Source organism: Crassostrea angulata, chromosome 9, assembly GCF_025612915.1.
Source record: "Crassostrea angulata isolate pt1a10 chromosome 9, ASM2561291v2, whole genome shotgun sequence".
Taxonomy (NCBI): Eukaryota; Metazoa; Mollusca; class Bivalvia; order Ostreida; family Ostreidae; genus Magallana; species Magallana angulata.
In genome coordinates, this window is record NC_069119.1 from 10,128,789 (window position 1) to 10,151,282 (window position 22,494).

The window sequence follows — 22,494 nt, forward strand, 5'->3', positions numbered from 1 at the left end:
TAGAAGTACTTGAACAAAAGCGCAATACAGTGGAATAAGATCAGACAATTTGATACCTGGCCCACATCAGTCATTGTATTAGACAGGGTCGAGAACTTCATAAGGTAAAAAGCTTTGATGCATCTCACGAAAATTGTCAAAATGATAAATGTTTTGATAGTGTGTATTTGTGTGTGTTGGACGTCTTTCCTTTTTATGCAAACAAGTATATACAGTTAACAAAATTGCCAGGCATTTAGTTTATTCGCACATTATATCTAAAAAGAGGTTTATATCGTTAAATTTCTGGTTTTTTTTTTTACATTATCACATTATTGTTATTTCAATAGCAATAATTTTTAAGGGTTTTCAGAAATTTATTTTGTTTTCTTTTTATATGATATTAATGTTTGATATCTTGAAAATTGTGAAACTCCGAGATCAATACCATCCTTAATATAAATCGATTGGTTGATTTGACATCGGCTCCTGAATCTTTCATATCGTATGCATGTATCGTAACCTTGTAAGTATAGCGTTAGATTGGATGTCTAGCATGTGGTTATTTGCCCTCCTCTCAGCTAAAGTGACAATTTACTTCTGTCTCTTTCACATCGATTTTGGTTTTAATGACGATAATAACTGTTTTTCTTTTTTTTTCGTTTCGCACCTCTGTTGCAATTGGCGGATTGCGGAATTTAGATTGACATGTCACGTGAGCCAATGAAATGACGCAGCTCAGTATCCAAAGACGCGCCGCCATTTTGCCAGACAACAGTCATTGTCGGACTTTAAAGGTTGTCTGATTTCACTGATAATCATGGTTAAACGGTGTTGTTGGGGTACATGTAACACAGACAACAGGTATCCCGATCGTCTTGTAGGGGGTACGATTCATTCCTTTTCCTAAACCAGGCAGGCAACTAGAAAAAGCGAAGAGGTGGATACAGTTGTGTGGGAGGCCACACAACCAGTTAAACGAAAGCATTTTGAACGAGAGAGGAAAAGCCAAACATCTGTATGTTTGTTCATAGGTAATTTGCTGAAAATATTTTTTAAATGAGCTATACAAGTGCTTTTATTTGTAGAATAGGTTTTTTTAATATTTAGCCCGAGATTCCTCTTAAACCATCATGTGTATAATGCAGGGATTACAGTCGGAGATCCAACAATATTTACCATGTTATTTCATATCTACGATAGCTAGATTTATAAAGGAATATGATTTGAAACAAAAAATTCTTTGAGGATATTAAATAATATCCATTCATAACAATAAGATTTCCGGTCGATTCGGAGAGAGAGAGAGAGAGAGAGAGAGAGAGAGAGAGATAGAGAGAGAGAGAGAGAGAATTACTTATAATGAAGCTATAAAGCTGTTATAAATGTGTAATGTCCTGTTAATCTATATTATTCAATAAAAAATCAATATAGGTTAAACATAAAATGATAGAACCACAAAAACTTACACTTATCATCTGTATAGATTAGGATACTAGCTTTTATCATATGCATAGATGACTAGATGTGTAATCAAATTCCAAATATTAAGGATAATTAATAAAATTTTAATCTCATCATCATATAGTGTTACATAACTATACCTTTTATTATTGAAGTTGATAGAAAGTGAATTTATTTCATATGTTACAATATGTACTTCCAGTTAAGTTTGTGTTACATAATGTAAAAGTAAAATTGTCATTTTACTTAGCAATTCATTGATGGAACACCAACTGACAGGTATCCAGATCCAATATCTGCAGTTGCTACCAGCTACGACTCAGTGACCACAGCCCGAAAACCACTCACCAAAAGAGTGCATGCATGTACAGTTACTAGAAATGCTTCTTGTGAAAGTACATATTCATCAAAGCGACAAATTCTTGCAGATACTTCTGCTATTGAGTAAGCTACTAAACAAGTATTCATATATATTTAATGTGCATAAAAATGATATTTTATTGCCTTTCATTTCAAAGTAATTGTAAAACTTCATTGTTTCAACTTTAAGGAAAGACCAGAAAATGAATGCTGGATCCAGTGCCATGCCAGGACCTTTAGAACCTCCAGCTCAGCCTGAGTGTTGTCCAACTCCTTTTGTTGCGCCATTTGACAGTTCAGGTAATATCCCCATCTAAACTTAATTGTTTATTTAAAATGCAGAGTTTTCCATATTTTACTTAAATATCACCTTTTGTTTAAAACAAAAAACTTATTAAAGTAAGAATAAAGTTTTTTCATTTGCATCCAGACATTGTTCAAATTTGTAACTCAGTTAGCATCATTATTTTGCACAATGGCTTAAAGTGTTGTATGTAGAACTCAGACAATTTTCTTACCAAGGCATCCATAATGGGCCTGTGGGGATAAATTCGTTCCACATAGAAGTCTTGCTTGGTGTATGTAATAAAATCACAAAAAGGGGACCCAGGTAAAAGATGTTGACCCTGGATTTGATACCAGTGTGCATGACTGTGTAAAGAAAACAAATCATCATTTTTTTGGAGGAAACAATTTCTCTGACAGAGTATGGACATTTGATTTCAATTATAGCCGTTGTTGATTTTTCACACATTTTGCCATCAGGTGTTGCACCGAGAAAAGGCAAATCAGGGTTGACTATCAAACCAACTTCATGAAGATGATTTCCTGTATTTCTAATGTACATTTGCTTTGCAACAATTTCATTAGCTTTCCCATAGGATGTAGATGAGGATGAAAACTTTTTTTTGAAAGGTATTTTTTATGAAAGTTTCATTAATGTCCTTTTTCCTTCTCATTATGAGTCCAAAGTTGGAAGCAGTAATTCTCTTACTTCGCTCTGTGTACCATCTCGGGTCAGAACTTTGTATGCAAGTTGACCTTTCTAACTCATTGGCATCACTTTGAGTTATATTAAAATTGCTCCACTCTTGTGCTAGTTGCTCCACACTCTGGAGATCACAAGGGGCTAGGGCCTTTGGAAATTCTGTATCTCCACATCTCCATGCAGCTCGGGGATTTGCGATTGGCTGAATCAGTAGTGCCTAAAAAAAGGTTGAGATAATTGATAAAATAGGTCTGTAATAAATTATTCACTGTATCTCTTTGGAAGTTTTAGTTACTATGAAATATTCAATTATATGTTTAACTTAGTATCAAGTTATGAAAAAATGTGTTTATGAAATGCAATTCATGAATTATAACCCTTTTGTAATTTGCAGATGGTATGTTAAAACTTAAACTTTTGGCTGTTGTTGCGGAAAACAAAGCATTGAATGAAGAGAGGGAAAATCTGCTTCAAAAATATTCTGACACTCAACAACAGTTTCTATAACTTCAAAAATTACAGGAGGGATGTTTTGGTTGTCACAAATACAAGTATTATACTGGGTTTACAAAGGAACAGTTTGATGCAGTGTACATAGTTTTAGTTCCAACAGATGAAGATCCCATAAAGTGGAGTAAAACTGTAAAAGGTTCCAAATCCCTATCAACAACAGACCAACTTTTACTTGTTTTGATTAAGCTTAGACAAAACTTTGATTTTCAACACATTTTTCATTTGTTTAATATATCTTCACAAGACTCTAGTGCAATATTTACTCAGTGGATAAACTACATGTTTTTTAGACTTGGTAGTTTAGATATTTGGCCACATCGTGAAACTTTAATTGAAAATATCCAGAAAGTTATAAGAAAGATTTTCCAAATACCCTTATCATCATTGACTGAACAGAACTAAAGGTACAAAAACCTAGTTCTCTCCATAGACAAAGCCAATGCTACTCTGATCATAAATCGAGTACAACTTTGAAAGGACTTGTTGGAGTTGATCCACGAGGTTCGGTAATATTTTCTTCCATGTAATTCGCCGGTTCTATATCTGATAAGGACATCACAGAGGAAAGTGGCTTTCTTAAATTACTGTCAGACCTTATACAGAGTGGAAAACTACAGAATGGGAATGGGGTAATGGCTGACAAAGGGTTCCATATAGAGAAAGAGATTGCAGCTGTTGGGCTCAAATTGAATATCCCACCTTTTGCATCCTGTGCATCACAGATGAAAGCTTCTGAAGTTGCCGAAACAGTTAAAATAGCAAAACACCGTGTTCATGTAGAACGTGCTATTGCTCTTATAAAGCAGTTTAAAATCTTATCAGGAAAAATTACTCTTTCTTTTTTTTCAATTATTGATCAAATATGGTTGACATGTTGTTTGTTGATGAACTTCATGAATTTTTTAATTCAAGATAAAAACACTGATGAACCTTGATTCTTGTCTTGCTTTGTTATGTGAATTTAGTATATCAAATTTTTAATTATTGTATTAAATCCTCACATGGTAACTAAGAGCTGAACCAATGAACTGTACTCCAAGTGATGTATCTACTGTACAGTTTGCTGTTGAAGTAACCAGATATGATATGGGGCTTTGCTTTAAAATCTTCAATTTTTCAGTATCATCTATATTGATGTCCGTCTTCCTGAAAAAAAAGAAATAAACAAATTAACATTTATATATGTACTATATATGTACTACTATTGGTTTGTGATGATCAGAACAGTTCGAATAGCAGCACCAGACAGCTCAGTTGGTTGAGCACAATTCTATAGAATATAATAAGGCGGTCTATATTTCGAATCCCAGTCTGGTCTGTCATTTTTTGTTTTATCTTGAAACAGGGGTTAAAGAAGTCTCCTGAACTATTCATCTTACTTAAACTTCTTGTCATCATCTGATCCTTGTATAAATTTAAATGTTAATTTATGTATATTGAATTCAACATACCATCTGTGATCACATATTAAACATGGGTCTAAAGATATTTATCTTGTATCAGTGACAGGCTTTCATTTACCTTGTATCAATGTACGATGCGATAACAGGCTTCCTTTTTCTGTGAAAATTTGTTGGACGTGAAATTATCATTTTAGACACTGGTTCAGCTTTTATCCCCCCCCCCCCCCACGAGGTTTGTCCCACTGCTGTGGCAAACTGGTTGATGAAGGTTCTGATGGTATCTCTTTGTACCCAGAGATCTTCCACTGCTCCAGTGCATTGACTACAGCTAAGACATGCGCACATTGTCCAGACACCCTGCATAATGTATATTACTATTCATCAATAACACTCTAAAGACTATGTGTATCAATAATTATGCCTTATGATACATGACACAACACATTTTTTCTCTCTCTCTCTCTCTCTCTCTCTCTCTCTCTCTCTCTCTCTCTCTCCCTCTTTCTCTCTCAGATTCAACAAAATACAAACCTCATCTTTGTGTTTGAAATATTTTATATCCTTTGAATGCTGATGGCAACTGCATGCATTAACTTAAAAAAGAAAAAGTAACATGGAAATGAATGTGATTCAAACAACAACATTGAACAAAACATTTGAACACGTCAACAACAAAAAAATGAACTTTGAAACAAACAGTTTACATACCCAGCTTTGCAACTGCAATGTGCATCGTTGAAACTCTTTCCGGTGATATTAACGTCGAGATTAACGTGATGGGGATCATCGCTCTTTCTCTGACTTCTGAATATTTTAGCGGTAATTTGAATGCTGTTTTCATTTTCTCCTCTAAAAATTTTAACAGATTTAATGTATGCATCTTTTACAAACGCTATAGCCCTTTGCTTTTGACGTAAAGTCGGCTTATAATTCAGAAAAGATTGCGAAAAATCGTCCGGGACGTCCTTCAAGGAAATTTCGCCCGCCATATTGTTTACCTTCGATGTCGGGCATTTCACTTCTTAGTAACCGTCGTCACGGTGGGCGGGGCTTAAGCACGGATCTGTGATCCGCCAATTCAATAATACAATGATGTTGTTTATCTAGAATGCAAATTGCTGTTGATAATACAAGTGGGTGTATTCGATTCAGTGATTAAGATTGTTGAAGAATATTTTTTTGTAAATTAAAGTAGATGCTATCTCGTTGGAAACAACAAGAGGTTTCTGTTTGAATCCAACATAAAAAGTTATTGGGATAATTTTCATTTCCTATCTTTTCTTAAAATGTAAACAATTTCCAAGTATCTCAATAGATATACATATTGTTACGGGGAAAACGGCTTTATTATTGCAATTATTTTTAACAGAATTGAAACGAAAAATAATACAATCTATCATTTAAAAGACAAACTCGCAAATCTGAGCACAATGAAGATAGGGAAAAAAGTTTTGTCTTGAGGATTGAAGCTCGTTGCCGCTGCATTACACCACTACTCCAACCATTACGCCGCAGGAACTATCGTTTCACAACTTTTATGCCCAATGTTGATTTTAAAACAAATTACTTTTTATGTGTCTCTATTAACTAATAAAACCCCAGAAGATTGTAAGAAACAAAAACTTTGGAACAAGGCAGGTTTTTCTCTTCGGTGACGACAAAATTAACGGTGAACGTTTATATAAGTTATAGACTTTGTGAGTATAGAATGTTTTTGATAATTGAGAATTTGAAATTTCTATCTTCGATACTCTCTGAGAAAAATGATGCACAAAACCCACGAAATCTGAAATATTTCGGGACCGAACTTGAGAAATTTTGAGAAAACGTGATAGAAAAAATGAAAATAGAGAAAGAAACTAAGCAAAAACAGTAATGTCTTTCGTTTGAACGATAAATTTAAATTAGCAATTATCTCTATTTCTTTAATTTTCGCCATGTTTTTACATGTTTATATGAAGTGAGATCACCCTGATTTTCGTATATATATTTTACCTGGTGATTTCCAGAATTGTTCAGGTGCTTTTAATTAATAATGGAGATCCCACAGTATCTATTAAATAAGTCATTTTAATAAGTTTATGTATTGTCATTGTCTGTGACCTCACTGATTGTGGTGCAGTTCATTTGTAGTAAGTTTTTATTCGTCATTAATCAATGACATTATTTCGTCAATGATTATTGAGTTGGTTTTTAAAGTGAAAAATTTACAAGATTTAGTTCAAAGATGGAACAAAAAATGGAGATTATTGATTGAACAGTCTTTATTGATAGTCGTTAAGCTCAATGGATGGGCATATATTTTTCTGTTAAAATATTCAATTAAAAAATGACATCATTTTGAATGATTATATTTGCTCTTTTGAATTTTGAAAAAAAAAACAACGCCAACTTAAAGGAGAAATTAGATATCTTTATTATCTTATTATTTTATAATTTGTATTATAGAGAAAAGGTAGTGTTGATACAAGTAAAAAAAAATAGATAGATAGATAGATAGATAGATAGATAGATAGATAGATAGATAGATAGATAGATAGATAGATAGATAGATAGATAGATAAATAGATAGATAGATAGATAGATAGATATATAGATAGATATAGATATGGATATATATCTATATATATATAAATATGTGTTTATTATTATTTTAGAAGGATTTCATTTTCTTCATATAAAGCCATTATAGAGTTAATGAATTTCAAAAGAATCGTACAGCTTGGAATTAAATTCCTTGTCCTGTCTCAGCAAGCAATATGGATCTCCGAGTTCATTCTCCTCTTTAACATGTTTACATTTAATACTTTTGATTAAACATAACACTACTGCAACTGTTCCAAAGAAGACAATGAGAAAAACAGCCGTTTCTAAAGTCGTCTTAATCTTCGTCTTGCTTCTTTTTCTGATATCTGAAGTAATTGAAACTAATGAAAAAAACTTTCTCTTACACAACATACATAGAATAGCAAACATTACAAACAAAATTAAGAAAACATTAACCATCATTGGTCGTTGAGTTTCGTTTCGATCCAAAACTTGCTAGGCCGTCATTTGTAACCCCTAGGGACTCATTTATTGTCCATGTAAAATCTCCGCAGGATGGAAAGCCTTTCGGAGGTTTTGGGTGGAGAGTTCTTTCCCCTTCTTTGATGATAAGTGCCATACCTTCCGTAAGATGTGCGTCCATATGGCCATGTAGATACCAAAATCCTGAGAGAAAAAAAGCTTTTGATTATAGTAATAGAAAATAATTATGTTACAAGAAACAAAACTATCGGCATGCATATGCATAATTTTTTCTCAAAAGTTTAATTATCGTAGATCTTTAGGAGACGTAACATTGAAGTTAACTATTTGCAAATTTAAATGCATATTATGTAAGGTATTTATACAAAAAAGATAATATTCAAGAAACCACTGAAAGTTTTTAGAACTTTTAAGTGAAAAAAAAGCTTTTACCAATGTTCTTAATCACTACAATATAAACTATTGTGATTTAGTAAATTTTCATTTAACTGAAATTTGTTTATCAATTATATACCTGGATTATCCAAATAAAATCTAAGCACCACATAGCCTCCCCTTGGCACCATCACCGTGTCTTTGAGTGGGGGATTACGCAAATTTAGGTCAGGAAGGTTTCCACCGGCCCACTCTTTATTACTCCATCTTGGTTTTTGACAGGTCTCGGTTTCGCATTCAATGTCTATGCTAAAGTTCGTTACCAACCCTGTTGTGAGATCAAGTTCAGGGTATGCAATTTTCAAAACATGAAAGCTGTGTCCGTGGATATGAATTGGATGATCCGTGGACCCATGGATGACATCTGTGGAGCAAACATTAGCCTTTGGTTAGACAGGTATTATTTTTTTAATCTGACTCTGTGGTCACTGTTATCGTTTATCTAGCTGTATAATTAGTAAAAATTTAAGAATTTAAAAGTTTCACTTCAACCTAAATGAACCTTTCATTTTTTTTGCTGAGGCTTTGTGTGGTTAATTTCAAAAGTTTGGTAATTACTGATTGTTTTTGATAATTTACTAATTTGCATTTGAAATAATGAAAAATCATGAACTCTATGTCAAAAGTAATACAATATATGACTATGTTATTTACCTCTATTTAAGAGGATGAGTTGTACAGCAGATCCCATCAGCGTATTGTCATAGTTAAGCATTAAGGTACAATTGCACAGTCGTATGGTACAGTCATATCGACTACAGTCATTGATACATGCGTTTTCCTGCTGTTTATATGTTGACTTTAAATAAGAAAAGAAGTTAACTTTAAAGTTATTCAGGAAAGAAAAAAATGAGGATAGCACTGTATACTGCTACGTTCATTTCATTCGATTTATATTCTCAGTATTTAATAATTGATCTAAATCTTTGCAATATGCCTATCGATACCGTCATAAGATACCTGAGGGGGACAGATAGGTGTGGTAAAAGCATGTCCATTAATCTTCGCCTTATACGAGGGATGTACAAGCTCTACAAAAAAAAGAACAGAACATGATTTTGATATCTGTTGTGCATCATATTTTTCATTCATCAATATCAAATAAATAAAATAAAATCTTTAAAAAATATAGATTAACCATAAAAAATTCTTTAAAAAATACCAGCTTTTTATCATATATTCACACAATTTTCTGTAAACGGATACAACCGTGCATATACTGATAATGTCCATATAATTATTAACGTATTTAGAATACCAGGAGTCGATGTCGTAAAATGAAAGTTGAGAAAGTCCTCTCGTATAGCTCCTCCTTTTAACGAAACAGGGACGGGGTGGGAATCGATGACTTCCTGTGTGGATCGTAGATCAGAAACAGGCAAACACTCAACGTTGGCAGCTTCTGGATATGATCTTCAATGTAAACGATATATCCTAATATACTGACTCTCTTCAGAATCTTGTTGAACAATTTCAGTATTTACCAGAGCAAAGTCTTATTCATTTTGCTCAATCTTAGCCACTTAATGTATGAAATTAACAAACGTATATTAGGAGAAAAATCAATTTCCTAGCAAATCTACTTAAAGTAGCTGACAATACATCTTCATGGTTCTCATCAGGGAAATATGAATATTTATATTTTTTTCTTATATAAATATACATATTTCACATTTACTGACCATGAGCTTTAGTATTAAATTTCTTCATATCAATGTTTTTACGATCTACGTTAATCGATCAATTGATTTAAGTTTAATTACATTAATACGGGAATGTAATGGCTTTTTCCCAAAGTGGAAGAGTTCACAAAAAATGACATAACTTGAGACACGTGGCTTATTTCCTAAAGTATCATTGCAAAAATGAAACAGCGGTTTTTTGTTTATGATATCTAAGTTACTAAACATAATTTTGTTCATGGTATCACTTACTTATTTGGACAGTTAATGACTTTACATACATTCTCTTTGGTGCAGTTTTGGCGACGTGTCTTGGGTAGCTCATCTGGAGCGTCCTGATATCTAAGAACGGCCTTGGCTACCCTGGGGAATATAGAGTCCTACAACAAAACAAGCATTAGACAAAGTAACTATCTCTCATTCCGTTTCATAACCTCAATATATACATGAACCATTTTTTTCCAAAGCTTATTTGCATTCAACAGTTGTATTTCTTTCTCAGTTTATGATTCAAACCAAGTTCTTCTCTGAGCATGTATTGCACGCAGAATCAATTCATTGCTAGATCATGCAACAATTTTGTTGTTTCTAGGAATATCAGCTTATTTTTCAGAGTACATTTTGCCGCAGAAATGCGCTATAGTGATAATTATGAATGTAGTTTAAACACACTAAAATGATGTATTCATATAACTAAATCAAATAGCGTTTTATAGGATTAAAAATGTATAACTATGAAATATATACATGTACATTTAGTATGTACACTTTTTGTAAAGACGACAAGAATTAACATTGCTTCAACAGGGGCTGCTGAAAAGCCTCCCCAAAATCAATTACTAATAGAAGTTCTATATAATCAATAATCTTGTAATACAATTTGAAAAAAAATTACGATATTGCAAATAGCTAAAAAAACGCAGACATAGGTAAGATATAACATCAATGTTTCTTTGTACATCTTGTCTGTTTTTGACTTCCATGTCTCCTAGTTGAATAAAGTAGTTTTTCATTGAGTATGGCTTGGTTTGAACCAAGACATCATATCTCTCTCCACTCGAAATAACGATTGACTGTGCAGTTTCCGGCTCGACGTCATGTCCATCAGTTGCAATGACATGCAACAGGTGCTTAAAAGGAAATTTAAAACATGTCAGAAACGTTGACTCTACCTTGGATAAGAATGGATTCATTTGATTAAGTTATCTTGAAAAAGATGTGTATATTTACATGTATATTGAAATATAAGATGTGGCATATTTTGATATTTGAAGGAGGATGATCATGATATTAGTCAAATATTTTTTTCCTGATTTTAATGTTTAAAATGCTCCAGTAAGACATGTTAATAGGCACCAACAATTTGGACGTTTTTCGTTGAGTTATGAGCGAGTTACAGAGCTTACAATGTTTACATTTGTTGAAGTGTGAATTCCAGTTTGAGACCTAAAGATGAATGTGATTAACGTAAGGACTGTTTATGCTTAAAATGAAAAAGAAAATAGACAAATCAGCTTGAAACAAGATTTTACAGGTATATGTATATTAATCTATCTACACAAAAACAGGGCACGAGCCTTGTTAACATGACAAAAAATTGTGAGCCCTGTAGCATCAACGTGCATTTATGTTCAAGAATAACTTTGATAATAATTTTTTATAATATTATTGTAAAGTTTTATACAAACCTCGTCGATAGAAAATCGGAAAGACACAAACATGGCAACATTTATGATCCGGAGTCTATAGTGCTTATCTGGTTTCACTTTGAATGTTTCGAGAGGAAGTTCAGGATCTAAAGGTTTTTCTGTTTCATCCGGGTAATAGTGACCTAAATAACACCATAATAGCTCTTATATGAAATATGAACATTGGTATTACGAAACTTCAAAATGTAAAGGGCAAAATATCACCAAAACTATGGATGACATGTATTCAAAAAAAGTTACAGCGTCCTAAGATATAATATGTGTACATTCAAAATATTTACAAACTTAAAGACTATCTGTTTTAGTCGACACTATAAAATACATAAAAATATACTTAAAGTACACTAACTAAGCCAACCTGCAATTGATGTGAGACATACCTTTTCCGTTAATTAGTCCGGAATGTGCAGGGTCCAAGCCCATGTTGGTTCCGTCCGTGGTATGTGTCATAACGTAGCAGCTTCCGGTACAATTAAAGTCGTCGGCATAACTACAGAAAGACAAATACATTCCTTTTTACATTATTAAAAACATTTTAAAAGGTGTATGATGTAAATTGCTAGAAAAGTCATTCAAATTTTTTAATACAATACGACCCTTTGTAGACATCCTTTTCCCCTTATTCTTGTCGATACAATAGTCAAATCTTAAACAGAATATCTTGTTAATATCATACACAAGTTGTCCAATTAAAGATATTAATTTCGATACTTGAATTGATAAACGTTTGTTTTAATACTAGTATCACGATTTTTAAAATTCTCTCTCTCTCTCTCTCTCTCTCTCTCTCTCTCTCTCTAACACATTCATGAAGCTCCACACAAGAACACGCGAATTTATGGCTGCACAGTAATACACCTAACATACAGATGCATGTTCCATGCATGGATTTCGTGATTTTCGAGTGAAGATTTGTTTCTGTTCCAATCTTGTATAACAATGATGAAATCGTCCTCTACCCTGGGTAGATCCGTCCGTTTTTTGCGTGGGAGGACTATCAGGGGTCCCGCCAGCCCGTCCCCCCTCAATGACCCCTGATGGGCGTGGTACCAGTGGGTACCTGCTGGGTCAGCCTTAAATCTTCAAAAAACATTCTCAAATTAACAATAGATGATTTGAAATGTTTCCACACTTAAAGAGAGTCATGTTGGCATGCTGATGTTGAAAAAATAACCGTTCTCTGCAAAGTTTTACAAATCTAAATTTTTAAAAGAATCTCAATACTAAGTTTTTATTAACCTTTTTTATTCTAAAAACAATTAATACTCTTCTATTAAATCAAGGTTTGTTGCTTTGATGGAATGTTTGAGCTAAAGGTTTGATTACTTACCTATACATGAAGCTCTGACCTGGTCCAATTGGACATTGAGATACCATGGAAGCCCCGTCCATCCAAGGCGTGTGTTTCTGGTGCATGCCGTGCCAGTGGATAGTGAAGACCTCGTTAGAGAGGTGGTTCCTCACCAGGACCTCTATCTATAATCATCAAGTTTTGACTTCGACAGGATTTTTTTATATAAGGTACTGGACAGTCTGATATATGTTTAAATAGTCGTTTCTACTGTGGTTTCATTAATATTCAAGGGTATCAATTTTCGTAAATAAAGTGAAAATCACAATTTTAAGGATACCTATATTCATGGCCAATGACCCTATCAATGCATGTTGTTAGTAGAAATTGCACTTCAATGAAAATTGAATTCCATGGAAAACCTTAACAACGAGATCCACGAAAATTGTTATTCAACAAATATTGATGAAACCACCGTATATTGTTGCGGGACAATTAAGGTAAAGGAAATAAATGTTTTCAAAAACCCAAGAATTGAGACCAGTGAAATAATGAATTAGGATACACTTAGGCTTGACATCATATCCAACAGAAGTTTGTAACACAGATAAATTAAAACACTTAACTAGACAAGAAACAGATGGACGTAAACATCATAAAAAAGACTGAAAACGATTTTTCACTCTGATTAAAATAAGCGTGGAATACATTGATTAAAAAAATAATAAAATGGAAATTAAAATTGTGACATCTAATCAACAACTCGAGATAGAGCTTAACATAAAAAATAAATTCCTTTCTAATCTAAAAAATCTTTTTTTAAAAAAAAAACCTTTCAAATTAGGGGCATACAAGAGGTTTATTTGTGTAATCTTTACCTTTTAACGATGAATATACATGTACCATTTAACAATCAAAAAAATAAAAGTTTGTGTGTAGCTTTGAATATCAATAATAATATTATTTGGATGTCACGTAAAACAAAATTGAAACTGGATCGCCCCTATTTTTGGTGCTGGTGCTTTCATTCACCTGTTTCACTATGTGTAATAAAATCTTCACCAAAGAATGTTTCTTAAACTTGCTTATTTTTGGAATTTTTTCCGATAAGACAGCGGAATCATTATGTGACAATCAAATCCTAGTAATTGCTGTAGTGTAAGTTGTTTTTATATGTAGTAGATTTATCCCGTACTGAACCCCAGTGTTTCGATAGACTTTTCATTTTTATCCCGTATGGGGCCTCATGTTTTTCAGTTTGGCATTGGTCAGCATAATAGACTCAACCTGGGTCATTCTACCCGCATTGGTAGGGCTTTATAAGGTTCGAATTTTGCAGTTCTGGACAGAGCGCACGATTTCCCCACACGAATCTGACCACGTGTATTTAGTTTTGTAATTGCCTGGTAATTAAATCTCCAGACGGGGTAAGTTTGCTTTTATTCATTTCATTTCTGTAACTCTTAAAGCTTATTAGTAATACTTTATATTACTATAAATAGCGGACAAGAGTTGCCACATGAATGTTACCTTAACGTTGTATGTTTAACAGTGCCACGTGTATGCCACGTATATATCGCAATATTTGTACATTATAGTCTAATAATGTCATGTTTTGTTTAGATATTTAGTATGTAGTGTAATTTAAATTTCTACTTGTGCCATTCGCTACGGTATGTAAACATATATATAATTGTCGAGAGTTCACTCTGTTTAAATGTATTATATGGAGACCGGTCATGGTCATTAATACATTGTACTTATGTAAGCATTATAATTAAAGGTTCCCGGGGTTAGTCACATTCTATGCATGGACGAGGCTCTGTGTATTGGCCTGAGAGGTGATGGTGACTGACGGCCTATGGTGGACGACCGGAAGAGTTTCCGATAGTTGATTACCTTGAGCAGGTGAAGTGGTGAACTGGTGGACACAGTGGACACAATGGACGATGATTCAGGGTAGCGTGGTGATGGGCGGAGACAGGAGGATTAGAGCCTAAGGACCGTCTCGCGTCTTGTATTGCTGATACTTTTTTGTACATTTGTAGTTTTTGTATTGCATAAAGTATTGTTGTTGTTACTGATCAGAGGGTCGGTCATGGTGACACATTACCCAAAAAGTCAAAAACTTTATGAAATGTATTTTAATGTTTTTGGACATATTGGAACGATATATAATAGATAAACATTGTATATGTTATTCGGGTGCAAAGACACTTATTCAGATAAAAAAGTATTATTTCTTATTAAATTAAATGTAGAGAAGAAATTGGAAATTACACATACAGTTTCTCATGCGGTTTTGCCCTCCCAGGTATTGTTACATTTGTATTTGCAGAATTTTCAAGTGAGATTTTTTTTTATAGTTTTATAATTGATATAAAAGACCAAATGGGTTTGGGTAAAATGCATATTTACAAAGCAATATTGTGAATGAAAGAGCTTCTAACATATAGATTGGAGATTAATATCCTCTTGGTGCATTAAATAAGAATTGCACTTTACAAAAACTGTGTCAAATTGTCTCATGGCTTAACAAGCACAAAAAATATTCAAGGTCGGTGATTAACTTCTGGAGATTTATAAAGAATATTTTCATCTCAATAATTGATGATGTTTAGCAACATAATGTAAGAAACCGTATCAGTTGATTACAATAAATTATGTCCTTATGTAAGAGTTACATAAACTGCATTCATAAAGTTCAGTGATGTGAAAAAAGTTATGAAACCTTAGCCACGTGGGTCATTAGCATAAAAATCGATTCACATGACTGAAACTTTAGGGCGGAGTCTAGATTTGGATTATCAGGAAAAAAAGACTAAATAGTAGTTCTGTCACGGTGTGCAATCCAATCATTCGGACTATTTTTGTGTAAATTAACTTTTTGGGGCTTTGTGTTAGATGCTAAAAATATTTTCTTCTATTTTGACAACTGATTAAAAACGTTTTAAATTCTTTGCAGGACATTTAAATTACATAAATACATGGTAATCCACATTACATTTACATAAAAGTCCTTAGATGTCAGCTGCAACCACGAGAATTCATAATATGTGATAAATTTCATAAAATGAGGGCAGGTAAAAGCAGACCCAGATAGGAAATAATCACGTACTTCATTATGAAACATTCTCAATCATTCCACCATCTACGTTTCGCTCAAAACCAACAGAGTCACATGATTTAGGAGTAACGTTTTCAGCAAATCAGAAGGAAGAAAATCACCATCGGAAATGTATACTCTTATTTTAGATATGCTTTTTAAAGATTAGCAAACTCATGTTTAGCAACAAACTACGCATCTTTTTTTTCTTATCTCATCAGTAAAAAATTTGGTAGACTTATGAAATAAATATGTTAAATAATGCACTTTAGACTGCGGTTCGTAAAGCTAAAAAAAACACAATAACTTTATTAATTACATTGTACATGTATCTCATTTTTCACCACTCTCCTTGAATTAGAACGAAATGTCTGTAGACAACTTAAGTTTAGTAGATTAATCAATTATCAATATTTGACATTAGCATGAAATAAAATGACATATACTTTCCGATTATTGATTCTGCGTAGAGGGGTTAAAAGTCAAATCTGAATGTTACTCTTGCATTTGTAACAATACATTAGCTATCTGCATTTTTAACAATACATTAACTATTACTGGTCTCAATGTAACTGTTTAAAACAATTTTCTATATTTAAAGATCTAGCTTAAAGATCTTTAGGATAATATATTTTATTATCATATGTATTCAGAAAAGTACTAAAGTTGAATTATACAATTAGAGTGCATGTTTATATATATGATAATTTCCATTGTGTTTGCATTGGAAATATGCGACGCTCAATTTCCTGCAAACACACTTAGAGGCGGCAAACCCTTTTCACGGCGTATGAACACAAGTATAAAGGTTATTGTGCATTTTGAACATATTAATCATTGTAAGATTGAATGAAATGTTCAAACTAGCATAATAAATCTAAAATGTACTTATGTAAAATGATCGTTTAATCAAAACTATTCATTAATAAAAAAATATTCTCTCCAAAGTTCATAGAACTACTTTTTTTGTCGCGGAAGTGAACTAAATAACATGTTGATATTACGGTTCTATTGTCAGCAAATCAGAAGGAAGAAAATAACCATTGGAAATATATACAATGATTGATCAAAAAGTAATATTACAAATGCGATAAGTCCCCGAAAAGTGACAAAAACTTGTGCTTTGAGACATATACCTATTTCTATTCAGATATTTCTGAAGACGATATATATTGTGTAGAGCGTGAGGTAAGGATAGTCGCCGCACGCTAGCGACGTCATTTCTAGATCTTCGGCGTTCTGGTAGAATTTCGTAATTTAGTACTCTATAAAAATGGCTTCAATACTCTATATAACTTTTCCCCCATTTTTATAGGGTAACTATTAACTATTTTTGTAATTGATGGGGTAGTACATTGTATATGAATTAAATGTTATTTAATCAGTTTGTCGCGGTCTCTTCAAGAAGTCATGAACATATCTTTATGATATAGCTCATGCCGTAAGAACCCAGCTTAAACTTTCCTCCAGAGCGTATATCTTCGGTCTTTCTTATTTATTTATGAACATGACTTATATGCCTTTATTATATATTGGAACCACGTTTAGGGTATCTTGTTCACGCGCTCTCAATTTTAGGTTGATAAATCAATTTCAGTACATTTTCTAGTGACTTCTATCCATCGAAGCAAACAAAAAATGCCTCGAAGCGCTATTCCCAAGTCAGGTCTTTTTATTCTTTGATCTAGAGACAAAAGGTATTGCGTATCTGAAGTGGATGGTAACGTTCCGTAATTTTTTGAGACAGTTAGAGAAAAGGTCTGTATTGTGTATGTTTCAAAATATTGTGTTGTTGAGGGCTTTTTTAAATATATTGAAGCATGTAATTCATTCATAAATACAAACCTTAAAAAAGACGTAAATTTCATGACGCAGCGATATCACGTATATATCATGCTAAAAACATAAATATCTTGTTAAACGTTCAGCGAAATTTAATCAAAATTTTACTTCAAATTAAAATTTTAATAAGAAAAGATTTGATGTTTCATTTTATACAATACAGTGCCAGTGTGAAATGCAGTGCATAGTGTGACATTAGTTTGGGATCTACCGTTGTACACTTATTCTAGAATTGTGTTTTTTAAAAGTGAACAACCTCATTTTTGGAAGATGTATGAAAGACATAGGTTAAATAATGCACACTTAACCTGCAATGGTAGGCTGCGGTTCGTGAAACTCAAAACAATACATAATAACTTTTTTTTAATTAACCCATTCGTCACTATTCTCATTTAAATTAAAAACAGAATGTTTGTAGACGACCTAAATTTAGTAGATTAATCAATTATCAATATTTGACATTAGCATAAGATGAAATGTCCTACACCTTACGATTATTGAATCTGTGTAGAGGAGTTAAAGTTCAAATCTGAATTTTACTCTTGCATTTGTGACAATACATCAACCATCATTGGTGACAATGTCATTGTTTAAAACCATTTTATATATCTAAAGATCTAACAAGAAGATATTTAGGATTTTATATTTTATCATTATAGGTATTGGAAAAAGTTATACTTAACGAGGCCGAGTACAGAACGAGTACGCACGCTTTCGCGCAGCGTTTCATTTGTATTGTGACGTCATCTTTTTGCTTGGTTGACGCCATGGCGTGATAGTTTCAACTGCAGATATTAAGCGACAATTGTTGAAAATATCTCGTTTGATGCGTAAAAATAATGTTATATTGTGGAATAAACATAAATGTCTCGAAGTATAAGCTATATTAGGGCTCGGGTCGAAAACGTGAAGAGTGTTCAGCAAGCCTAGCCTTCTGTCACGTTTTCTTAACCCGCCTAAATATAGCTAAATTCATATATTTCAGACAGTAACCATGTATTTTATATCAATGGCCCTTAATATGTGATGTTATATATTTTTTATTACTTAAATATGTCTGAATGTTTTAATAATACTATTTAGATCACCTTTTCCGCGTTTGTCAAATAAAAAATAGCCATTATCTGACGAATCTGGGAAATTGTTCATACAAAAATCAACTTTGATAAGACCCCTGGAACAAACCAGAGGGTAAAAGGTTTTTTTTTATTTGACCATTTGATGCCTTTTAGCAATAACTTTAATACGTAGAACAGAAAAAGAAATCCCTAGGGCAGAAGTTTTGAAAAAATGTAAAAAAATATGCAAAATTGATACATTTCAAGCAAAATCCAATAGGGTCCTATGTTAAAGATTAACACACTTTGAGATGACCCCCTAAACAAACGGTGTGGTAAATGTCTTATTTTTTAATCTTAAAATAATAATTATATCAGTAGAAATTCATGTGAAAAGTTTCATCCAAATATCTAGGGCAGAACAAATTAGACCCGGCCTCGTTAAGTTAACGAAATAATGATGGATTATCGACCTGTAAATGAGAGAACGTCCTTTAAATGAACTTTCCAAACAATATCATCATCTTACTGGAATAACAAAAATATCATTTTTTAACAATACCGGGAGTAACACTAAAATGTTTTTATTTACGTCAACAAAGTCAATTCATATATTTTATGTAACATTGTATTCAAATAGGGTATGATTTTAGTATTAGATTATACCATTAAAGAAAGAGCGTATGTTTATATGTAATATAATTTCCATTTTGTTTGCATTGGAAATCTGAGACGATCAATTTCCTTTTAACACACTTAGAGACGGGTAAGCCTTGTCAAGGCTCATGAACACAAGTATAAAGGTCATTGCACATTTTGAATACGTTTATCATTGCAAGATTAAATGAAACGATCACACTAACATTAACAATAAACAAAAAATGTACTTAAGGGAAATAATCGTTTTTTCATAACTATACGTTAATAAAATATTTTTCTCTCTAAAGTTTCTAGTCGCCGAAGCGTACTAAATAACATGTTGATATGGATGTTCCATGCATGTTTCATGTTCCCCACAAAGGGCGTATATAATGGCTTTAAAGCGACAATAAACAAATATTTCATACAAATTGACATCAGTATATACAAATAAATGTAAGCATTGAATGCTAACTTCTTGATTGAATTTTTGAATTTGTTTTCGGATGTCGTCGGTTCTTAAACACACCAGGCCGTGCAGACAAATAATCATACCGCGCAAACGTGCGGTAGTCAATTTGTCTGCACGTCCAGCTGTGTTATGAGATGGACGACATCCAGAAAAAACCCATTTAATGCTTGAATAAATACTTACCGTTTGTCCTTCATAAACAACAATCGGTGGACCTGGAAATTCTCCATTTATGCTGAAAAGAAGTTTGTAAACTCCATCTACCGTCAACACTTGCTCAAGTTCTGAAAAACAAATTTAATACAATTGATGTGCTTAAGATCTTTAGATTGGATGCGCTTTAACAACAGGGATGTGCAGAACTGTGGAATTATTAGAGTTTGTGGTGGATCAATTTATGTGAAATTACGTCCCACAAACCTGCAAAATTTAAGCAATTCACGAAAATTGATTGATTCCACAGCATGCCTTTTTAAAAAGAAATTGAACGAATTCTTTAAATAGGAAAAAGCAGTAAGCATTTAGAGGTGCATTTTGTTTTGTTTTTCTGCTTTTTGATATTTGAATAAGCACCAAACATTTTTAGTTATAAACTGAATTGACAAAAATAATTCTGAACACGCTATATTAAAAATAAACAATAAAAGAGTAGATGAAGTCAAAGTACTAGCATAATAAATTAACAAATAATAACAAAATTATTCTATTTACAACATGCCGGATGATGAAGCCAGTGCCAAGGTGGCATTTCATTTTAACGCCCGCTTAAGATGCGGTTTCGGAAAAATCCATACTTACCAAATGATAGACCATTTTCTAGAGAGTATATAACCACTTTTGTTTTAAATGCATTACACCTGACAGGTGAGATATTAATATCCCATAGAAAAATAATAACTCCCATAGAAAAAAGGATTCTCCTACCGGAAATATTGAATCCAATAGGATTTTCAAAAAATCCTATAGGAATGGTATTTCCTGTTGGAATTTGATTCAGACAGGTATTTTTCCTTAAGAAAATGAAGATATCCTATCGGATTTTATGAATTCCTATCAGAATTGATATTTCTTTAGGAATTTCATGTTTTGTGATATATATATATATATATATATATATATATATATATATATATATATATATATATATATATATATATATATATATATATATATATATATATATTGTAATGTTGTAACTCTTTTGCACTGATTATTTTTTACATAACGTGCAATTGATACCTTGCAGCAGTAAGCACATGTACACAGATTAATTGTCACGCGATACACATTAATCAAATAAATGACAAACAAGTTACACAACTACTTATACGATACGTTTGTTTTAATTCTGTAGTATTGATAATGCCTCTTCAAAGATAAAATATGTAAATACAATTCTATAATACTTTTTGATGTTTATGTTTCAAGGTGTTCAGAATATTAGTATTAGAGGGTGGGTGTGGGGGAATGGGGTAAGGCAAGCATCACGTTAACTGAAATCGTTTTTTCAAACAATGCTCTTAACTGAAATCTTCATATGTCAAATGTTTGTGTTCTTTAATATCCTTTCCGATTCACAAACTATCAACCGACGCGCTTATTTACCCCATTATTTTTTAGGTATGACGAGTACGTTACAAGAGAAATAAGTTACATATTTTATAAAAATTACATGGATACAAAAAACCATTTTAAAAAAAAACCAATCAATTTCTGTTAAGTTATTTCACATTTTTTTGCATAATTGATTTGATGATAAATTGTATAATTGATTAAAAGAAACCCTCATATTCCTTTAAAAAATAAATTTCATAAACACCTTTTCAATCCCAAAAGAGAAAGAAGGAGAGTGATAGAGAAAGTATTTAATAGAAAAAGAAGGAGAGTGAAAGAGACTGTCACACTATTTAATAGAAAAGAAAGACTCACCCTTCGGAGTCAGGAGTTTAAATTCCTCTTTGTTATATGATGATCTTTTCAGCAATGTCCCATTTCGAATTACGATAGGTTTGGCGTATCCCTTTTCGTCATTGTATACCATTGAAAACGTGTACCGTACATCAAACTTAAAACTGCAAACGGTTTCATGCTCACTGCATGATGAAACCACCTTATGATTAAACGCACAGGAAACCCCAGGTAAGAATATCAACAACACCAGACAAAATCGAACAGAATTCATCAGTTAGTCGTTTTCGGTTTCTTTCGAAGGTCTATAGATATCTTTACCTCTGTGAAATGCGCATACGGTTGTAATGGACGTTTATACTGAGAAAAATAACTTTTTATTTAGATAAACATCTCTGTAAATTAATGTTTTGCAATTAACAAAATGAGTTCACGCTCAGCAAAGGTTTGAAGGATAGACTGCGACTATGTGATGCGCTAACGGTTCTCGGGTAACGCTTGTCAATCAAAGTAATTTATACATTTCGGGGGGGGGGGGTGTTATTTTCCATGCACTACTGATCACCTTGAACAAAAAATCAGAGTTTATCAACATGAGAAATATGACAAAGTATA

General features: G+C 32.6%; 1 protein-coding gene and 1 pseudogene across 1 annotated transcript; one reads left to right on the forward strand and one right to left on the reverse strand.

The window, feature by feature from the left end:
• The first annotated feature begins 799 nt into the window (after positions 1–799).
• LOC128163046 (uncharacterized) lies at positions 800–4,164 on the forward strand (annotated as a pseudogene).
• A 3,158-nt stretch (positions 4,165–7,322) lies between these two features.
• On the reverse strand, positions 7,323–22,153 carry LOC128163043 (uncharacterized). The gene is made up of 14 exons (XM_052826502.1): positions 21,901–22,153; positions 20,155–20,255; positions 12,894–13,039; positions 12,431–12,643; positions 11,944–12,053; positions 11,543–11,685; positions 10,814–10,984; positions 10,107–10,234; positions 9,431–9,585; positions 9,133–9,203; positions 8,827–8,971; positions 8,252–8,536; positions 7,711–7,920; positions 7,323–7,619 (listed from the first exon to the last, which is right to left on the reverse strand). The coding sequence occupies exons 1-14, from the start codon at positions 22,151–22,153 to the stop codon at positions 7,402–7,404; spliced, it is 2,349 nt and encodes a 782-aa protein (XP_052682462.1). The 3' UTR covers positions 7,323–7,401.
• Positions 22,154–22,494: the final 341 nt, after the last annotated feature.